The sequence below is a fragment of the Furipterus horrens genome, unplaced genomic scaffold (assembly GCF_987537825.1).
Source record: "Furipterus horrens unplaced genomic scaffold, mFurHor1.1.pri manual_scaffold_9, whole genome shotgun sequence".
NCBI classification, from domain to species: Eukaryota; Metazoa; Chordata; class Mammalia; order Chiroptera; family Furipteridae; genus Furipterus; species Furipterus horrens.
In genome coordinates, this window is record NW_028327179.1 from 7,878,206 (window position 1) to 7,898,655 (window position 20,450).

A 20,450-nucleotide genomic window follows, 5' to 3' on the forward strand; every position below is an offset into this window, starting at 1 on the left:
TGTTCAGCCGAGGCTGAAACCCCCAGTCTGGCTCTCTCCCATCAGCCCGCCCTCGCCGCTCCCTGTCTGGTGGGCACACCCTTCACCTCTGAACCACAGGCTGCAGTGACACCCGTTGGCGCACAGCGAGGACACTGCTGCTGTGGCAGATGGCCGCTCCCATTTCTGCATGGACACAATGCTTTTTAAGGAGTTTTTACACACGTCACTTATATCCTGTTTTGATTCCTCCACTCATCTTTCCCACCGTTTGTACGTGATAGTCATGCACACTGTAGCACAGACAATCCGCTGGTCAGAAGCAGGTATTAAAAGAAAAAAAACAACAACACAGTGGTCTCCTGGCCTGGCCACTTCTGAGCCAGAGAATGATTTTTTTTAAGATGAATGAAACTGTAGCAAAGCCACTCCTGATACGCTCTGCTCTTCACCAGGTTGAGGGAACACCTGTGGCCCCAGGTGTCCTTGGCCTGTGGACATAGCTCGCCAGCCCCGTGAGAGGCTAGGAAACCCAAAAGCTTGGGGCACTGGAGAACCAGGACACAGACCCTGTCGCCGACTCACCTCTCTTGCCGCTGCACATGCAGATTCCAGTGGGCACAGCACGCATGCTCCCGTGCGAGGGGAACACGTCCGGCCATGTCGGGAGGGCAGGCGTGGGCGTGGGCATGGGTGCAGGCGAGACCATCTGTGAGAGCACTGGGAGCCTCTGGCAAAGCCGGTTGTCCTAAAGGAGAGCCACAAGCGGCGCCAAGCTTCGGAGGGGAGCGGGATTTTGAAAGGGTTCTGGAGTGTCGATCACTGGGTGAGCGTCCCCAGCGTGAGGGAGCTGAGGAAAATGCAGAACGGATTTTATGGGAAGCTCCGAGAGACATAAGAGTGACAGAGAACACAGCTCTGTGGCTCACACAGCCCAGGGCACTCCCAAGGAGGCCACGCCTGAGCACAGAGCACACACACAGAACACACACACAACACACAGCCTGAGCACGACCCCTGATCAGCAGCAGGAGAGGCTCGCGTTAGACCATCCAGCTGGACACCGAAGGCAGAAACCCAAGAAACACGTTCGTAGATCTGACTGCTTAAAAGTTTAAAAACTTCTATTGACAGAAAACAAACTGAGGAACACGATGAAAAGACAAGTGAAAAATTGAGAACAGTGTCGATGCCATACACTATCAACCACAGATTAACATCATGTCAAAACACTCTTGTAGTCAACAAGGAGATAATTATCACCACCACCAAGCACCTCCCCCAAAAAAGAGAACAAATCATATGACTGTGGTTTCTTTTGCTTATAAAACAATCCCATTTAGGTCTTACCATGGAGTAGCAAAGTCTTCAGATCCTTTCCATTTTTTTCCTTTGAAGAAATTATAACCTCTGGTTAAATAACTTCTGATTATAAATCAAGTCTAAGATATTGTTCGACAATGAGATGCTTTATTAAACTTGATACATGTACTATATAAGAATTCTGTGAAAAATAATGGGTATCAAATTATTTTGGATCTTGGTCTCTGTATTTATAACGTCTGTCCCCGAAAGATGGTTGACCAAAAAGCAGCAACATCCTTTCCTGGTAAGACAAGTTTCAACAGACTTGCTTGGGATGTCACCAGTCCTCCTAGCAAAGGAAAGAGTCCCGGTCCCCATCTCTACATAGTGTTCCCTCCAGACAGGTGAGCCAGACGAAGCACCCGGACCAGCCCTACGTCTGTGCTTGGCATGAGGTCCACACAGGATCGGCTTCAGGAAAGCCATCTTCCCCTCAACTGGAAAATTCTACTTGAACTATTTCGAGATTTCTTGGAGGGGTGAAGCTTCTAGAAAAAAAGAGAGTGAGAGAGAGGAAAAGGTCTGAATATTGAAAGGAATACACACATGACCCAACTGAGGTGCACCAGAGCTGAGGGGGGGGAGAAAGAAGTTGGGGAGACAGGCAGCTTTGCACAGTGTCCTCTGGGATAACAACACTGACCGGTGTGGCCGGACCGCACGGGTCATTGGTGAAGGCACCCACTCTCTTACCAGGCATGGGTGTCTCCACAACGAGGTGCTGGTGGCCGGTGAACAGTTCACTGGAGTCTTGTTCTACTGCCCTTTCCTCTAGGTCTGACTCTGGGATCGGAGCACAGCCACCTGGTTGAAAAATACAAACAATATTTTAAGCAGCGTGTCGGAAAATCTGCCTCTTCACACGGCAACCGCCGCTTACAAAAGCGTCACGATCCTGAAGATTATAAATGATGTGACAACAGCCTTCAGGAGCGGACCAGAAAGAATAATCTTCAATGCCTCTCTTTGGTGAAAATACCAGGAATGAGCTATTGCCCCTAAAGACGTATTACACCAGTGATGGATCACTTAGCAACAGCAGCCATGGTGTCATCTTTAAGCTCATCCCTCTGAACGCCAGAAAGGACAAAGCCTAGAGCCGATGTGGTATCCATGTATGTGATCATGGCACTTTGGCAGGAATTCCCTTTAAGACCATAGCATCAGAAATGATTTTTTTTTTTTTTAAAGTGCATTGATTGCGAGGGAAATAACGCTTCCTTGAGCAAAGAGGAAAGCTCCCGGTGTTCTGAGACAGGACTATGGGGGTATTTCTCTGGAATTTGATTCCGTCCCTGACTCCCAACACTTGACCTCACAGAGGCACACACCTCATAATTCAACAGTAAAGCCACAGACTGCATGGGGGAAGCTCTCAATTTCCAGTCACTTCCAAGGTGACTTGAAGACGAGCTGGCACCACTGCCCTTTGGAAATATTGGGTATAAGTCACCAGACGTCATCCACCAAAACCTTGCAGGGAAACTCGTGAGAATTCTCTGACCACCTCTACAGCCCGATTGGACCAATTTGCCCTCATTTCCTGGATACATACGACCATGCTGTATCCTGTACATATTTCCTTTCCAAAGCCATTCTTCTTGTTAATGATGTGTGATTTTTTTTTTTCTTTTTTCTGAGGTTTCTCACACACTGAGCCCAAAGCCTCATACTCAGGGTGGGCTTTATAGGTGAGCGGTTTATGAAGAAAGAGCGGGAGGGGAGCAGCTGCCCTGATTTGTAAACCACACAGTTCAGCCCTCTGCATCAGCTCTGACAAAGAAGTTGATGCTGGGAAAAACCTGAAAGAAGAGCATTTCCACACTCATAAAATGAGAATCAGCAGCAGCCCCAGAGGTTTCCTGAACAGGAAGTGTTAGAATTATCCGTCCGTGTGATGGAACCAGTCCAGCTGTATCTGAAAACGAACAGGGCCCCAATGCAGAAGACCCAGGCTTTTATTTTTTAAATTGAATTTATTAGGGGTGACACTGGGTCACAAAACCATACAGCTTTTACCAGGCTTATTTTTTATCTCTTTCCCAAGCCTGCAGATCACTGCAACAATAACTATCATTATTATGTACTTCCTAAATGCTCGAGGCTCTGCCTATGTTATCTCATTTCATTCCTACAAACCACACCCCAAAGTAGATCTTCTCAATTTACAGAGAAGAAAAGGAAGCTCTCCGAAGATCGGATCACTCGCCAAGGTCACGGATTCCTGCGGCCTGAGACAAAACTCACACTCGGGCCCGGCCCGTGCTACCTAACTTCACTACGTGGCTCCAGGCTGCAGCGTCAGCCGGAGCGACCGTGGGTGTCAACGGGCCTTAACCACCGAGCATGGCTGCTGCGGGCGCTGCTGCGGGCACGTCTGAGGGTATCGCAAAGGCCGGGCCGTCTCCAAGGCGGGACCTTTGAATAAGCCCAAGAAATAGTAGCCTCCTGCTCCTCCTGGACCCTCATCCAATGATGAAAAAGAACTAGGGCACGTGGGGGCGGGGAAGGCACACATCTGTGTGACAAATGGCAGAGAGGAGCAGAACGAAGGAGCCCCCTGCGGCATAGAACCCTGACCACAGAAAAAAATGCTGAAGAATAGCTCGGTTTCTTATTCTGAACTCAGGAATCGCATGAAGTTGTCTCTCCATCCCTGAGGCAGAGGAAGGGAGGGAGGGGTGAGGCCAGGAATATTGTGCTCCGGCATCTACCGTCACACACAGGAAACTTCGGGAGTGGGGAAGAAGTGTCACCAGCCGGCAGACGGGAAAGAGTGCAGAAAACCACGGCTGGAGGGTGTCCTCCAAACACACGTCACGTGTGCCACACGTGCGAGCCACCTGCCGAACACAAGCGAGAGCTGGGTGCTCCCTGATCTGGAAATCATAGCGTGTGAACCTACTGTGCGCTGGGCGCGTGGCTTCGAATTCTCAGTGGATTAACTCACTCAATTCCCAAACAACCCTTTAAGGGAGGGCTCGTTGGCCCCGTTTTACAAAGACTCAGCTCTGCAGGAAGAAGGGGTGGAGGAGGAGGAAGCAAAAGAGAAGGGGAGTAGGAAGGAGAAGGGAAAAAAGGAGGAGGAGGAGAAGGGCCTGAAACCCTGAAGAAAGTGCCCCCTGTGAAGTCGACTGACTTCCCTATTTCACTCATGGCCTCCCTAGCTGATAGCTTTCCTGCTACCTGACCTGCCCAAGTTCTAATAGCTGATTCTACTCTAGGGGAGTCCTGGGGGTTCTGCTCACCTGCCTCACCATCGACACTGTAACTCAAATAACCTAACCCAGGGTTGGCCAGAGAGTAAATATGTTTATGCTCCACAGGCTGTCTGGCCTCTGGTGCAACGACTTATTTTTGCCCTTCAAGGGCAAAAGCAGTCATGAATGACATGGGAACCATGGAAACATGAGTGGGAATTAGGTTGTCCCAATAAAACTGTCTTGACTGAAACAGTAGGTGGATGCGCAGTTCATCCCCTGGTGTAATTCAAGGCTCACGGAAAGCTAATCTTCACATGCTATCCTAATTCTAAAGGTTCTAGGGGTGTCTAACAGTGCCAGGTCAATCTTATAGTAGCAGGAGGAAGAGGAGGAGGAAGAGGAGGAAGAGTAGTATTTGTTTAAAGGCATACTGTTTTCCCTACTGCTACAAATGTTCTTTTTGCTTGGGCAGTGATCAACTGTTAAAAATAGATTTTACCTTTTAGAACAGCCTTAGATGTACAGAAAAATTTAGCAGAGAGTACAGAGAATCCCCACATGTCCTCTCCACAGGTTCCCCCATTGCTAATGACTTGCATTTGTGTGGTACATTTGTTAAATGGTCGATGAACCAATATTGATACATTATTATTAACTCAAGGCCATGATCCATTCAGATTTCCATAGTTTTTACCTGAGCCCCTCCCTGTCCCAGGGTCACAACCAGAACACCACAGGACATCAGTTGCCACGTCTCCTTCGGCCTTTCATGGTTGAGACAGCTTCTCAGACCACCCTCATTGTTTATCAGGCCTTGGCAGACGGGAGTATTGCTCAGGCACAGTTAGTGCCAAATGCCCTTCTATGGAAATTTGTCTGGTCTTTTTCTCATGATTAGACTGGGGGAAATTTTTAAAGGATTCTTTTTATAATTTCTTAGAATTTCCGATAGTTTAGGAGTGTCTTCAGGTGTTCCTCTTTCCCTACACCAAACGTGAGAGGCCGCTGTGGGGGGCGGGGAGGCCGGCAGCGAGGCCCGACTTGGCCGGGAAGTCCCCAGGAGTGGCCTGGGCAGGACCCAGCCTTAGGGGCCAGGGTGGGTTATTGGTTGCCCCGTCTGTAAAAAGAGGTTCTTACGGAGGCCTGTCCTGAGGATGATGAGACCACGCACACCCACCACGGTGCATACAGTACACGTGACCACCTCTGCCTGGTATTAATTTCCTCAGCACAGATGCACGTTCTGCCCCATTTCTGTGCTTCGGCTTTTCATTTAGTTGATATCAAAATGCAGGCTCAGAGAGGGTAGCAGATGCTGCTCATGTCTCCGAGTTCATTCCCGGTTCTCCTGCTTCCCGAGCCTTTAGAGCTTCCTCAGGAACACCTCTTTTTCCAGAAAAAGCTCAGCGGATTTGCTTGTATTAACTAGTACTTCCTTTCAAAGATACAGAAAATCCGGAGCACTGGCAAACTACGCTTTGGGTATATTTTAGAACTTGGCTGATTTATTTTCTTGCAGCAGTGACCTCTGCAATCAGCTGGGCGCATGGGTACGAATGTTCCATGCCTTCAGGGAGGAGAGAAATCTCTTCTCTTTTCTTCGTGTATTTAAGAGGAATGAAACAAGGAGACACTTTGAGAGTCACAAGTGACCGCAGACCTCGCTCTGACTTGCCAACCAAAGCATCTTCTGTTCATGTGCCGGAACCGCCGCTGAGGATTAGAAGCAGCAGAAACCTCAGCAGACACACCAGTGACATGCTCCCCTTAATCAAGATTGACTTGATGGATAACGTGTTCTTTGAGGTTAACAATTCAGGTTTCATTTCAAAGATTTCTAATTCATGTGAAGCGTGGGGAATGGGTGCTTTGAAAAGAATATCTCACTGTCTTAAGGAGGAAGAGCGTCCCTGAGAGACTCTGAGTAGTTAACGTATTCCCTGTAAATAAGCCATTTGGAAGAGTTTTCTTCTTTCTCCTCCCCGCTCTCCTCCTTACGTGTGCACACACACATGCACACAGGCATACAGCCATGTGTGGGAGTTTTCCTGATAATTCCCCTCTACTCTGTTGATTTTTCTTGTTTTTGGAAATACATTTTATTTCTAGCTCGAGGAGATACAGGCTCTAAAAAGCCAAGCATCTGGCAAAATGGAATAATGGAAGGAAGGGGAGTGGATAGAAGAGAGAGGAAGACAGAAGATGAAGAGAAAAGGGGGGAGAGAAATGATTAATCATCAACATATTCTACTTCCTGTGTATACACGCCCATGTAAAATATTTGGGTGGCTTACTGAAGGTGTAGATGATAAAATATTAAAGTATAAAAGCATGTTAGCAGTTTGAAAAACGCTAACATAAATTTTCGTTATGTTAATACCTCCTAATGCAGATGAGCAAGTACAGCTAGGAAGAACTGGGGATAAAACACACGGATAAGGACCTACACAGGGGCCACACAGAGACAGGAAACTAAAAGCTCTGGAGAAGTGGGAGGCACTTCCGCTGATCGATCCTCCATGACCTCTTCTTTCCAACGGGACTGCAAATCAAAGGGCCCTATCCGCCCCATATTGGGACTTAACATTTCCTTACGAGCACACCATCATTGGGAAAGCTATGCTTGCTGGGTGTTTTTATGGAATGACATGTGTGCCTGTGTGTGCATGTGCGTGTGTGTGTCTGACCTAAGGGCCATTTTGGGGAGCTGACATGTCTGTGAAATTGGGTTTACAGAGGTGCTTACTGAGCAGATGCCTTCCGGAAAAACACATGAGTGTTAATAAATACATCAGGCACAGACCTCATCAAAGGAGTCAAGCCCTCGAGAGCATAACACATTGCTGACAGCGTTCCGACCGCAGCCCGGCAGATCAGGTGGACAGCGTGCGACAACACGCTGCTCTCACGGAGGAACTGGAGGGCGCGAGTCCAGACCTTCCTCGTGGCCATGTCCCTCCCACCCATCGCGCTGCTGTCACATCAGGCATCCCACCCCTCGCCTGATAGCATTTTAGAGCCTCGAAACCCGGCAAGGCAGGAGAAAATGCCTTTCTCTACATAGTCCTAGGTTTCCAGCTCTAACGTACAGTATCGGCTTTTCTTCGGGTTTTTTAAGTCTGTTGTGCAACTTCTATTTCTTCCCGTATCAGCAGCTGTCCGCTGGCCACAGGGACAGCAGCCCGCCGGCGGGAGACAGAGATAATGGTGGTCGCCACCGAGAGGCAGGTGAAGACCACGGTAATGCGTGTCTAGCAGGACGCCATGTGGAATGTTTGGAAGTTCAGTTCCACGGTCTGAGAAACTTTGATCCCCCCACACACAGTGAGAAGTTAAAATGCGTTCAAGACTATGCATGTACCTGTGTTTGAAAATATTTCCATTTCACACCTCACAGCAGAGACCAAATGTGTGAATAAAAGGGAGTCTAATATATTTTAAGAGGTCTAGCATGTGTCTCAACAAGCTTTAAACTCCCCATAAAGGCTGACTACTAAGTCCCTTGGGGTGTAAGGGCTCCAGCCCGAGAGTCTGGACTTAAGAGAGCAGGGGGCTCCCTCCATTAAGACGTTTCCGCAACTCTAATAATGATAGGTGGCCCAAGTACTCTTTTCACTGGACCACCGCTTCAAATTCAGGTCCACTTGGTTCAGAGGATTAAGAAATACGGGAACACGGCTGTTTTCATCCATTGATAATGATGTAAACAGAACGTACCGAGGAGGAAAAGAGTCCTATTTACAGAAAAGCAAGCGCAGTCCATAAATCCCACGGATTGGAATAGATCCAGGGTAAGAATTTCTCCAGATGTCAGTCTGTAAACAGGGCTTCATAAAGTGAATTCCCCAATTAATTGTTGGCAAGCGGGATCTCGACACTCTGTTCGTGCATTATGACCCCCTACCATATGTAGGTGAGCTGCTGTCTGGTCCTAGAGAACGGCCATCCCTTGTGCTACCACAGAACTCAGGGGAAGGAGGTTGGACGCAGCACAACCTCTTCCGATGCAGAGAGAAGGAACCGTGGAATGACTGCTCAGGAACTCGGAGCTCTGCTCACTGAAGGAAATGAGAGGTATCCTATCATCTGCATTACATCTGTTTTTCTAACACATTTACTTCTTAACCTGGAGCCCTTGGAGGGACACACACCCAGTAAGAACAGACACGGAGAATTTAACAACAACAAAAACACTTCCCACGATTCTGCTGAAGTCTCGCATCAGAATGTTCCCACACGTGAATAAGGCCATTAAATCCTCTAAACACAGAAGTAGTGCCGGCCACTGTGAAAAGGTGAGGAAGCAGAGAGGGTCAGTGTTTGCTTTTCCGTGCCAGGCGCCCAGCGTCTGGAGCACCTCGCAACGAATGCACGACCTACTGCCTTGCGGCCAGATCAGTTCTGTACCGGTTTCCCATTCAAAAAGAAAGTGGTACGGTGTTTAATTTCCATTTTTGTTTCTAAATCCTAAGGAAATCCAGCGTACCACTGGAAAGAGACCTAATTTTAAGATGTTTCCACTTCAGATACTTTCCTAACTCCCTCTTCAGAGCTGAACTCCCTCTCAGAAGTACACACATACAAATAAAGCATTATGGCTATAGCTGAGAAAGAAAGGAAGCCAGTGGTTCTGCAATACTAATTCCTTAAAAAAAAAATGAAATAGTAAGAGCATAACTCTACTTCGCCGGGACACCACATAAAAAGAGAACCAGTGTTCACGCCAGCCAGGGTCCCCCTTGCACCGAGTGGCTGTCAATTCCCCAGTGACCTTGGCACTAGTGCTTCAACTGAAGTTTCTTTCCCAATGAAAAGCTGCAATCTTAACCAAACGGGGCTGTCTTCAGTAATGCCAAGGTCTAGGTGGTGACTCTAAAACTGGGAGCCTGGGGGCTCGGCTGGGTGACTGTTGGGGGAACGGAGAGAACACGATGGGTCTGAAGAGCTCCCGTTTCAGCACCTTCTCTCGATGCAACGAGGAACCTAAACGAATACCCAGGACTCACGTTAGAGCAACTTGTCTGTTTCTGGAACGACACACGACACACGGTCACCTTTTGCAGGAAAGGGAAGGGCACACAGGCTGGTAAAGCAGCCCAGGGGTCAGGGGACGTCCTGAAAGGGGGCACGGCCATGAGCGCTGTGTTTTCAGCAACGTCACACAAGTCCGGGCCTGTGTCTCCATTCCTCTGACGTGCAAGAACAATGTAGCCTTTGCTTTATGAGAGATGAAGACGGAATAAGCGAATGCTAGCAACATGGTGATCACAGAACCTGGCACGGAGGGAGCCCCCGATAAACGTTAGCTGCAGTACGAACCCCCAACATACGTTAGTCATTACAGTTCCAGCCAACTACACATGAAACTGCAAGCCGTGAGGACCGCATCCATGTATATCTGACACCCTAGAAAGTGCTCAGGTGAACGCTGAGGATGGGGTGAGCAGACCAGCGGTGGAATGTTTCCACTGGACCCAGTGGCTGAAGCGAGAACTGCCGATGGGGCGTTGAAATAACCTACTTGAAAAGAGGGCACGCCTTCATTTTGAGATGAAATCATTGACAGTCTACTATCCGAGAGAACCGCTCTTCTGGGACCCCACTCGGGACTTTGAAAGGGCTCCCATGACGACGCTGAGGAGGAGGACTCGGCTGCATGGCCACGGCCACGGTGTTCCACTTACCGGCAGCGCCATGACTCCTTAGCAGCGCAGACCCGCAGGGCGACCTGACGTGAATGGATGGAGCGCTGAGATAAAAGGCGAACACAGGGGTAGGTTTGCTTTCTCGTGGGAAATGGGAACGGCCCGCAGATGAACCTTGAGAGAGGACGCCTGCTGACCTAGCGTTGCTAAGCACAGGAGGCGGCCCGGGAGCGGGGGAAGAAAGCGATGTATTTAAATGTATGCCTTGAAGGAAGCAAACAGCAATTATTTTTATATGACTTTAATTCTCCCAGTGAATGCTTTATGGGTGTTGGCAAGTCCTGCTGGGAAAGGAAGGGATTATTAGTGAAGGATTCAGTGGCAACCGCTCGCCAGTGTTCTAAGAATTAACGCTTCACAGAGTCATTTAGTTCATACCTCATCTCTAATGGCAGAGAAATTGTAAGGATCCCTTAAAAAGAGTGAAGGATTATGGTCACATATACAGTCCTTTCTGTTTCAGTTTCCAGATGGTCCTATCGCCTGCACAATAAACAAATAAGCTTCCCACAGCAAAATAAACACACGGAGGGAAGCAGTTAATTTTTTTCCTCTTGTACAAAGAGTAGGTGCTTAATATGTACTTGTTGATTTGAAAGGGGATTCATGAAACTTGAGGAAAGACAGTCTTCTGAAAAGTTATCTTTGAAGAACGTTCTACCACATCATCCCAGGTGACGGCCCACTCACATGCGAGATGGTAAAGCTGGGGCAATGTCCGGTTGGTTCCTGCATTCATTCACCTTGCTGCTCAAGGAACTCAACCCGTCCACTCTAGCAAAGCTTTATATGATGTGACAGGAAACTTCTCTAGCTGACATCTCGCTCTGAAAATTCTCCAGCAGGCGAAAGAGTGTGGAGTCTGAGCTAGATCATCAGAATTTTAATCCCAGCACCCCCATGATCAGTCATTGTTTTAAACTAGTTACTTCATCTTTCTCTGCCTCGGTTTACTTATTTATAAAATGCAGATAATAATTGTACCCAGCTCACGGGACAATTATAAAGATTAAATGAGTTAATTTAATGTAAAGCATTTCCAAATATGGCCTGTCTCCTAGTAAGCGCTATGAAGTGTTGGAATAAGAAGTATTACTACTATTACCATCCTCATCATCTTTGCCTTCTGTTGCTAAAATTCCCTCATCTAAGCCGAAGAAAAGGAAAGTAGGGAATGGTAAGAGCACAGAGAAGGGCAGCCAGAGCTGTCTGACCGCCAGGGGAATGATCTGTGTTAGTCACGGAACACCTTAACTGGTGGTCTGGTATGGTCTGGTCTGGTCTAGTCTGGTCTGGTCTGGTCTGGCAGAAAACAGTACCCAGCAGGAAAGAACCGCTTGGTGAAGAAAGGACAAAGACCACAGTCTGTATAAATAATAAAGGACGACAATAAACATTAAATCAGGAATAATTCACTATCTCTTGACCCCGCTTTCCTGCATCTTCCTTCATTTCCTTGCTCCCCATGGCTACTCCTTTCAATTCTTTCCTTTTCCTTTCTCTCGTACATCCTCCGGGTCTAGCCTTTGCCTCTACCCCTCCAGAAAAGCTGCTCCTTTCAAGACCACTAATGACCTCCTCATTGCTACACCGACTGGTTCTTCTCAGCCCTCAATGCACTTGACCCATTAGCGGCATTTGACAAAGCTGACCATTCCACCTGACCGCCGGGATACCGCAGCCTACTGGTTTCCTCCGGCCTTGCTGCAGGCCCTTCCCAGTATCCTTTGCTGCTTCCCCGTGTTCTCCCAAACCACCTAAAAGTCCCAATATCTGGCCTCAGTCTTGATCCCCACCTGTTTTCTAAATTCACTCATCCCTTTGGTGATCTTATCCAGCCTCAGAGCTTAAGTAACATTTTCATGCTGACAACTCCTAATTTCACAACAGCAGCTCAGCTCTCTCTGCTGAGCTTCAGACACATCAGCCAAGTACGTACTCCCCCAGTACCTCCACCTGGGCATCCGACAGCATCTCAGCCTCATCACGTCCCAGACTGCACTCCTGATCTTCCCCACCGGCCAGTTCCGCCCGCGGCCTCTCTCATCTCAACTCCATCCTTCCAGTGGTTTGACTCAGAACTCGTGGGGTCATCTGGACTCCCCTCTTCTTCTGCTCACACAGCAAGGCCACTGTATGAGGAAAGTCTACTGTCTCTACATTTAAAATACATCCAGCATCAGACCACTTCTCACCACGTTCACCACGACTAACACTTTGGTACAATTCACCATCATCTCTTACCTGAGTTATTGCTAAGTTACTCACATGAGTAACCTTCAAACTGACTTCCCACTTCTACCTTTGATACCCACCCCTACAGACTATTCTCAATACAGCACCCAGGCATCATTCCTCTGTCCCAAATGGTCCTCCCCATTTCTTCCCGAGAAAAAAGCCAAGGCTGCCAAGAGGCTGGACGTGGCCTGAGCCCTCTCAACCCCTCCTCTGTTCTACCTCACCGGCCCCTCCTGTTCCGGGAATGTGCCAGGGCTGTTCTCTCTACCTGGAACACGAGGGTCTCCGATCTCTACACAGCTAAATCCCTCACCTTCTTCAAGTCTTGGTTCAAAAGTCACCTTCTCAGCAATCCTGTTTAAAATTACAATCTTGCAACTGCCCCTTTTCCAATAATCTGTTTCTTTTTCCATAGTATTTATCATCTTTTAACACGAACCCTTCTCATTTTCTAATACACTATGTAGTTTAGTTATTTATCACACTACTGCTGACTGCCTCCCCTGCCAGAATAGGAGCTCCACACTTGCAGGGACCTCTGTCTGTGTTGTTTGCTGCTGCATCCTCAGTCCCAGCACAGGGCCCAGCGTGCAGCAGGCACACAACCTTCACTCGTTGACTTGAATGAACAAATTTAGGCTCAGAGAGGAGCAGGAGGCAATGGAAGCCCACATCCTCTCTCCTTCCCACACAGCATCATCTGGGAGGTTGGTAAGTGATCACAACTGAATGTGGTACAGAACCTCTCACTCCTCCCCCACAGCAGCCCTGGTTGCTCTGTGATCCAAAAGAGGTTCTTGGGAAGTTCTCTGCATTAGCAGATCCACGTCTTTTAAGAAATGAATCTCACCCGGGGCATACCACAGGGAGGATCTGTGAGACTGAAGAGGCACCACAACCAAATGTCCAGCCCAGAAAAGAAATAAGATCCCGGTAGTAATTGTCGTAGGAGCTGAAGTCAGAAAGAAGTAACGGAGCACTTGTAATTCTAGTTCCTGATAAAAGTCATGTGTGAACGAAGGAACTGCAAAGGAAGGTACAAAGACATCTGTCTGCTTGGGAAATTGCTCAAAACGAATGAAAAAGGATCCATCTTACTTCTACCAGGGCATCGAGTTACAGCCTGGAACTCTCTTTTTCCCAGGCTACTTCAGATCTAAACGTGTTTTTAAAAGCAAGCCCAGCGAAAGATTAGATAAACAACTTGACAATGTTTTTTACACTCTGGTAACATAAACACTTCAAATTCCTCCCTAACTCTTCACTAGCATAAATCTCTAATTCCAGAGAAGGTGAACTATTCTCAAAGTTTAACTTTATTTTGAATTATTCACATTTACCTCCATTTTCATCTTATGCTTTTTTTTTTTTTTTCCTTTGGCAATGAAAAGCCAGGTTTCGTCCAAACTCTGATACTCTGACTCTCTTCCAAGTGTAAAACAGCTTGGACCGGCCGACGCTCGGCTTCCTTGGAAGGGGGAACACAGCAAACCCTTCCCAGCACTTTCTCTTCCCTTCCTCCTGCCCTGCGATACCTCCTGAGCTGCAAAGCAAGTCTTTATAAACACACAGGGGAAACGTGAAGGCGTCTGCAGACAATTAATCTATGAAAACAGGTTTGAAATGGTGTCAGACGCAGAAAAGATAGGTTGAGGTCGCCGGCAAGGCACAGCAACACCAGCGGGAGGCGCGCTCTCTGGCCGAGGAGCGTCCAGGAGCGGGGCCTCCCTGGGACCAGCAGCGCTGCGGGGAGGCCACAGAGAAGGAAGGGAGGGAAGGGAGAGAATGGGCGAGAGGGAATGAGGACAACCGGCCCCCGGCGCAACCCACGGGCCGGAGTTTCGGAGGAAACAGCGGTGGCCAGGAGAGAAGAGAACACACGAGGCTGATAGAGCCATTCTAGTCCCATCATGTTCCAGTTTATGAAACAATCCCACTTGACCTTGGTCCTCACAACAATTCGGAGGGGTAAGGTAGGTCAAGCCGGCACCCCCCTGCCCCACCCCAGGAATTACTTAATACTTTGGAGTTCCCGTGTCCTCATTTGCAAAATGGAAACACTATCTTCCTAACAAATGGCTGTGAGGAGTCAATGAGATATGATACAAAGCATCCGAGACAAAGTCATGTCCAATAATTGGAAGTTATTACAATAAATAAGAAGCTTGACCCAAGATCAGACAATGAGCCTGTCTGGAGTAGAACTGGGGTCTCCGGGAGCAAAGCGCACTGGGGCAGAGAGAGGAAGACGGGGGCAGAGACCGAGGGGCTCCAAGAGGCCCCGACGTACAAGGTGCCACTGCACAGCACAGTGCAGACCATGACAAAGCCCGACTACAGCTTCTGAAGGGGGTCGCTGGACGCAATTTTTGTATAAGAGCATGAAAAGAAGACCATGGCGTGTGAAGGGGGCATGATCCGGGGCTGACTTGTGATAGCTGAGTAATAAATACGTTCGTATCATTTCTGAGTACCTAGTATGTGCTAATCACAGAGGTACTTACTTTCAATGTTTGTGCGTTTTACAGCAACCTAAAATGGTCGTTATTAGTGTCTCACTTTACAGGTGCTGACACTTGGCTCTAAGAAATTAAAGGGACCTGCTCAAAGGCGCACACACAGTTTAAGTATGAGAATCTATCATGTGCTGTCTCCAAAACCCAGATCTTAACCCATTCTATTACCTTGCTTCTCCCTGATAGAGAGAAAAAACACTCAACAGTGGGGTTCTGAATTACTCTTTAAATAAGGGTTTTTAGACTGGTAAAAATAGGATCGAGGTGAACACCTCATGTTCTCTACAATGCGCCCCCCCACCCCCAACTCTTACTCAGAAGAAAAGTGACAGGATTTGGGAAGATGGCTTGAGGTTTCATCTCAGGACAAAAGGCATCGGCCCAGAAGTAACCAGTGAAGGCAGATCCTTCCACTGCCTGAAAAGATCCTCAGAACACTGAAAATGTATTCAGAATTGATGGAACCGTCTATAGAAATAGTTACAAAAGAGAGGGGCTGCTCAACAAAGAAGACAGGATTTACAACTAGAAAGAAGTGGAAGGTAATGCATTTTCCAAATACAATGAGAAAAAGGCACGATCAGTCTGCTAAACGCTGGGACACTTCAAAGGAGTCCATATATGATAAATCTCAATTACAACAAAAATCAAGGATAGTGATTAAAAGAATGATCACAGGAAGAAATCTAAGTCTCTCTCGGGCTGCTGGGCAGCGGTAGAACATTTAACATGGGCATGAAGATCTGCTTCCCAAAGTGAGCAGAACTGTGCTAAGAAAACCTCCAGAAGAAAAGGACTTACATGTATATAGAGCAAAAATCCAAAGTGAGACATTAACAAATCAAACTCAGTGGGGTACAAATTAAAAAGTAAAATAAAGAAAAATTATTCCAGGAATACAAAATGATTCAATTAATGTAATTCCTTGAATCTCAACAGAGGATAATACAGCAGTCCCTCTCTATATCGCGGTTCACTTATCGCGGCCTCACTGAATCGCAGAATTTTTAAAAATATTATATTTAATTATTTATCGTGGATTTTTCGCTCTATCGCAGGACTTTGCGGTACTGTATACGTATGTTGTTAAAGTTACGTAGGTTTAAGAGTGTAGAGTAAATGTAAGGTTCCTACTTCGTGGCGGGGTCTGGAATGTAATGCCCACAATAAGTGAGGGAATACTGTATTCAACATCCACTCTGATTTTTAAAAAGAAACCAAACCAAACCTAGTGAACTAGGAATCGTCGTCGTCGGCAGCCGTCCGTCTCGAGAGACAATGGTGTAGCTTCTTAAGAGTCTATCTGCACCGCCGAGAATGGTTGTGCAGTCCGACTCGGGAGTGACACGGTATCTGTCTCCTCCCGTGTTGAATCGACATCTTGCGATGACGCTGGAGTGTCCTCTCCAGTGGAGCTGAAGCTACAGAGCCTGGGCAGGGTGATATGGAGGGTCTGCTGTTGCCCATGCAGCAGACCCCCCCTCTCTTCGCAGCTGAAGGATCCAAGGGAAAGACGGAGTCAATACAGCTTGGCTTCAGGTGCGCCACAGGAGTTGCCGGTGTTGACTACAACGTCAAACCGCCTTAGGGACTCCGGCTCCGGATTTTCTGTCGGGGTTTACTCCCTTAGCCTTTCCCCTGAAGAGGTATGCCGCAAGGCAGCGGAGGTTTTTTGGAGTCAGAGTTTTCCTTCTCTGATGTGCCCTGACTGGAAGATCGAACCAGCGACACTTAGCTCGCAGGCCGACGCTAAATCCACTGAGCCAAACCAGCCAGGGTTGAACTAGGAATAACCATAAGAAATTAATAGGAAACATCAAATTTGTGAGTAAAGCAGATAAAAACATTAGTCAGGGTAAAGATGGGGACCTTGGCCATCTATCAGTACTATTATTTAACATTGTTCTAGAAATTAAAAGCAATGTCTTCTTACAGAAGAAATGTATGTATTAGAAAAAGATCTTATCTTACTCTGGTTTGTGTCTCATCATGATCAAGCACAATCAATAGAACAATACTTTTCAGTACAAGTTTCATCCTATAAATAAATAAACACAAAATACATGCGTAAGAACATTAAAGACAGTGACTATCAAGATCAAAGGAAAGAACTCATATATTATAGAGAGAGAGTCAAGGACCAAAGATGCACGGATGGACGGACAGATGGTGGGTGGGTGGGTGGATGAATTATCTATTTATCTACCTACCTACTTACCTACCAATCAGATGCGTACTAATACCACAGTATCAACCAAAAGACCAAAATTAAAGAAAAAATAAAAACAAGGAGTAGGGAAGAGGAAAAGAAGCTGCTCTGAGCTCCTGCCACTGGTCAGACACTGTGTTGAATACTTTCATGTACGTTACGTCACTTGAGTAGCCAAAAAGGCAGTTTCCATGTGGGTGGCTTTAAGGTCCCCTTTGTGGCACACAGCTAGGGAAGGGAGTCTCTTCTCACTGCCATCAAGGGCCTAACTGCAGATACCAGCAAAATGATACAAGAGGGCATATCTAAGATCATTTAAAAACATATAAATAAGGAGGGGGCAGGGGCAGACCAACATACAACTGAGCGCTGGTCTGGGGGTCTTGCTCCCAAAGGCAGGCGCCGAGGGCAGCAGGAGGGAGCGGGGGGCAGGGGTGGGGGGCACAGAGCTCCCACTAACGGGACAGGCAGCACCCCAGTGGTCATAGCAGGAACTGTTCAACAAGGCAACGCAAAAACTGGGGACGATGTTTACAAGTTTAACGTTAGAAACACCTCTGATAAGCAAACCCCCGCCTTCTCTTTCGGTCCATGCATATATAGAATGTGCCAGATGAGCTCCTGAAGGCTGCTTGGTGGCCCACACCAAATGTCTCCTGTCCTGAATGCAACTGCAATGAGCAACATGTCAGGTGAGCAGAAATAAAACCAAAGCGGACACGGGTGCCCAGAAACGCTGGCCATGTGACCTTGACCTTGTAATCATCAGGTTCCTTAAAGAAACAGATCAATTTTTGTAAAAACCAGACCATCGGAGGTGCCCAGGCCTCCCAGCAGCCTCTGCCCAGCCTCTGCTCACAGGCACCCCCTCTCACCAGAGACACACCAGCTACCCCAGCTCCCAAAGTTCACCCCACTGTCCTGCACCTCTGCGCTGGGAACGTCCTTCTCTCCACCTTGACCTAAACTCCTGCTTGTCATCCCCAAACCTGCTCAAGTGCCCGAGAGGCCTTCTTTGACGCCTCCCGCTGACTGTGCTCGGCTCAAAGACTTTGGGTCAATATTTGGTGAGGGAAAAAGAGGCTGGGGAGGGGAGGGAAACCCAAGGGAACGAAAGACGAGCCACAATTTTACATCAACTCTTAGGAAAAGGAAAAGAAAAAGAACAAATCATCACCGTGTGCCACCAAGGCCCCCTGCGCATCTGAACGTGTGTAAAATAATTGGAAAGAGCACTGTCCTGAGCCTCACAGAGAGAGAGACAGAGACGAAAAGAAAAAATAAAGAGTCCATTAATCTATTAAAAAATTGATAGTGAATATTTCTGGAAATCAGACTGTGTGTGTGTGTCTATTTACATTTAAACTGAAACAGTATATTATGGTTTTTATTTTTTTTTAAATGCTATAAGGATAAAATGAGATCCTATCAATGATTTTGGAAAGGTTAGAATATCATATAATTGTTAGTGACATCTTTCTAGAACCACTCAAGGCTTTCCCCCCGCAAAACCAAGGTAGATAGCCCCTTCTGGCAGGTGATGCCTCTAACTTCCGTGAGACAAAACCAGCCATTTATCAGCTGGGCCTAGGTTGTTACTACTGAGGGCTCCCAGGGAAGGACACCTAGCCAAAGCCTCCAAGGAACTGCAACAGTTGGTTCTTTATTTGATATCTATTTGCCAAGCAGATATACAACTGGCCAGGCCTTAGTACAAATTCTGTTTTTACAGACGGCAAAGCTGAAGTAGAGTGGCTTTTTATGTACAAGAAAATGGGCTTCATGTACCAGGGCCATGGTGTTTATAGACATAAATTAAAGGCTCGGACACAATGGGGCCTTCCATTCTGCCAGCGAGACCTCACTCTCCTATCATCTAAATCTACCAGAAAACCTACTGATTTTTTAAAGGAATGTGCTCATTAGTCTCTCCCCCTCATAATGAGTACAAAATATCTTGGCCCAAAATGGTCATTTGGGAACTGAAGAAACGGTCCTTCCCCTACACACAACTTTCAGTAAACAGCAGGCAAACATTTTCCCTGAGGCTGTGGCCAATGCCTGGTTGTAGGACACCATTTGGAACAGCTCCTGCTCCTGTTAGAGACAGTCTTTCCTCCTCCCAGAGGTTCTGTGCTGAGTGATACGCTCACAGATCAGAGGGGGTGAACCCTCTAACCCTCCAAGTTACTGAACACGGGTCCCAGTGATTTTCATGGAAACCCTCACCTTATAAAACTTAAAAAGTCTCAAATTATATTAGCATCCTGGCTGAATCTGCCCCCCTATAAATGTTTGAACTGCAACATTTCTGTTACACCCCTTCAGCTATTTCTAGAAGAGACAAATGAATAACCCCCATCTGCCAGTTTGTTCTGTAAAAATTTCCCCTTGGTAAAATTATCTTTTAACAACCTCCCAATACACTCTTGTAGGATTCTTTGATATATTCTCTGGTCTCTTATGAGCAGCATATGGGTATCCCTCAGTTAAAGAAAAACAGACTCATCTGGGAACATAATGAATAACAAGCATCTTGCATACAAATGAGCAGTCTCTCTTCCTGATCACTCCCCAACTTCATTTCCACCTAACTTCCATGCACTTACTTCTGAAGCGCCTACCATTACACCACGTGGATGCTAAATACACCATTCACAGACTGTCAGTTTCTCCCACCGCCCCTGCTAGGCAATGCCACATGATCAGCTTTCTGTTCCCAAGTGATCACCCAGTAGACCTGCCATCAAGGGACCGCAGTACCTGGGTGAGCTGAGCTTAGTAACAGAACCCCGTCCAGCGTGCTGCTGAGCACCCACGACAAGGACACTGCAGGCCCCTGGTTCCATCCCCACAGCTGTCTGGTCTTCAGCACGACCAGGGATGGCTCTGTTTAGTCACCCAGACCGTGGGGGAGGAACAGGACCTAGATGAAAGGAGACAATCTACAATATGTCAGGAATACAAAAACGTTATAAAGATGGCCGATAAAGGTCAGCAACTATTATTTTTTATCATGAAGAAATGAGTTAAAAGCAGATGACAAGTGAATGAAACTCCTGCTGCCCTGATGGTCCCACTGTGAGGACCAACACACAGAAGAACGTCCGTCCTTAAGAATGAACCAGCTACAAAACAAACATGACAGACTCATTTCTTTGGCGGTTGGTCTGTCCCAAATGAATGAAATTCATCCAGCTGAACAGAAACTGCTTAGTTTTTCAAATTTTCAACA

The 20,450-nt window shown here is 47.2% G+C and overlaps 1 protein-coding gene across 1 annotated transcript in view; it reads right to left on the reverse strand.

The window, feature by feature from the left end:
- Positions 1 to 1,442: 1,442 nt before the first annotated feature.
- BBS9 (Bardet-Biedl syndrome 9) overlaps positions 1,443 to 20,450 on the reverse strand; it is a 343,600-nt gene continuing 324,592 nt past the window's right edge. Inside the window, exons 22-23 of the mRNA XM_090287031.1 lie at positions 2,038 to 2,148; positions 1,443 to 1,832 (exon numbers count right to left, since the gene is read on the reverse strand). Of these exons, the coding sequence (XP_090143157.1) occupies positions 1,801 to 1,832; positions 2,038 to 2,148 (143 nt within the window). The 3' untranslated portion in view covers positions 1,443 to 1,800. The remainder of the gene's footprint in view (positions 1,833 to 2,037; positions 2,149 to 20,450) is intronic.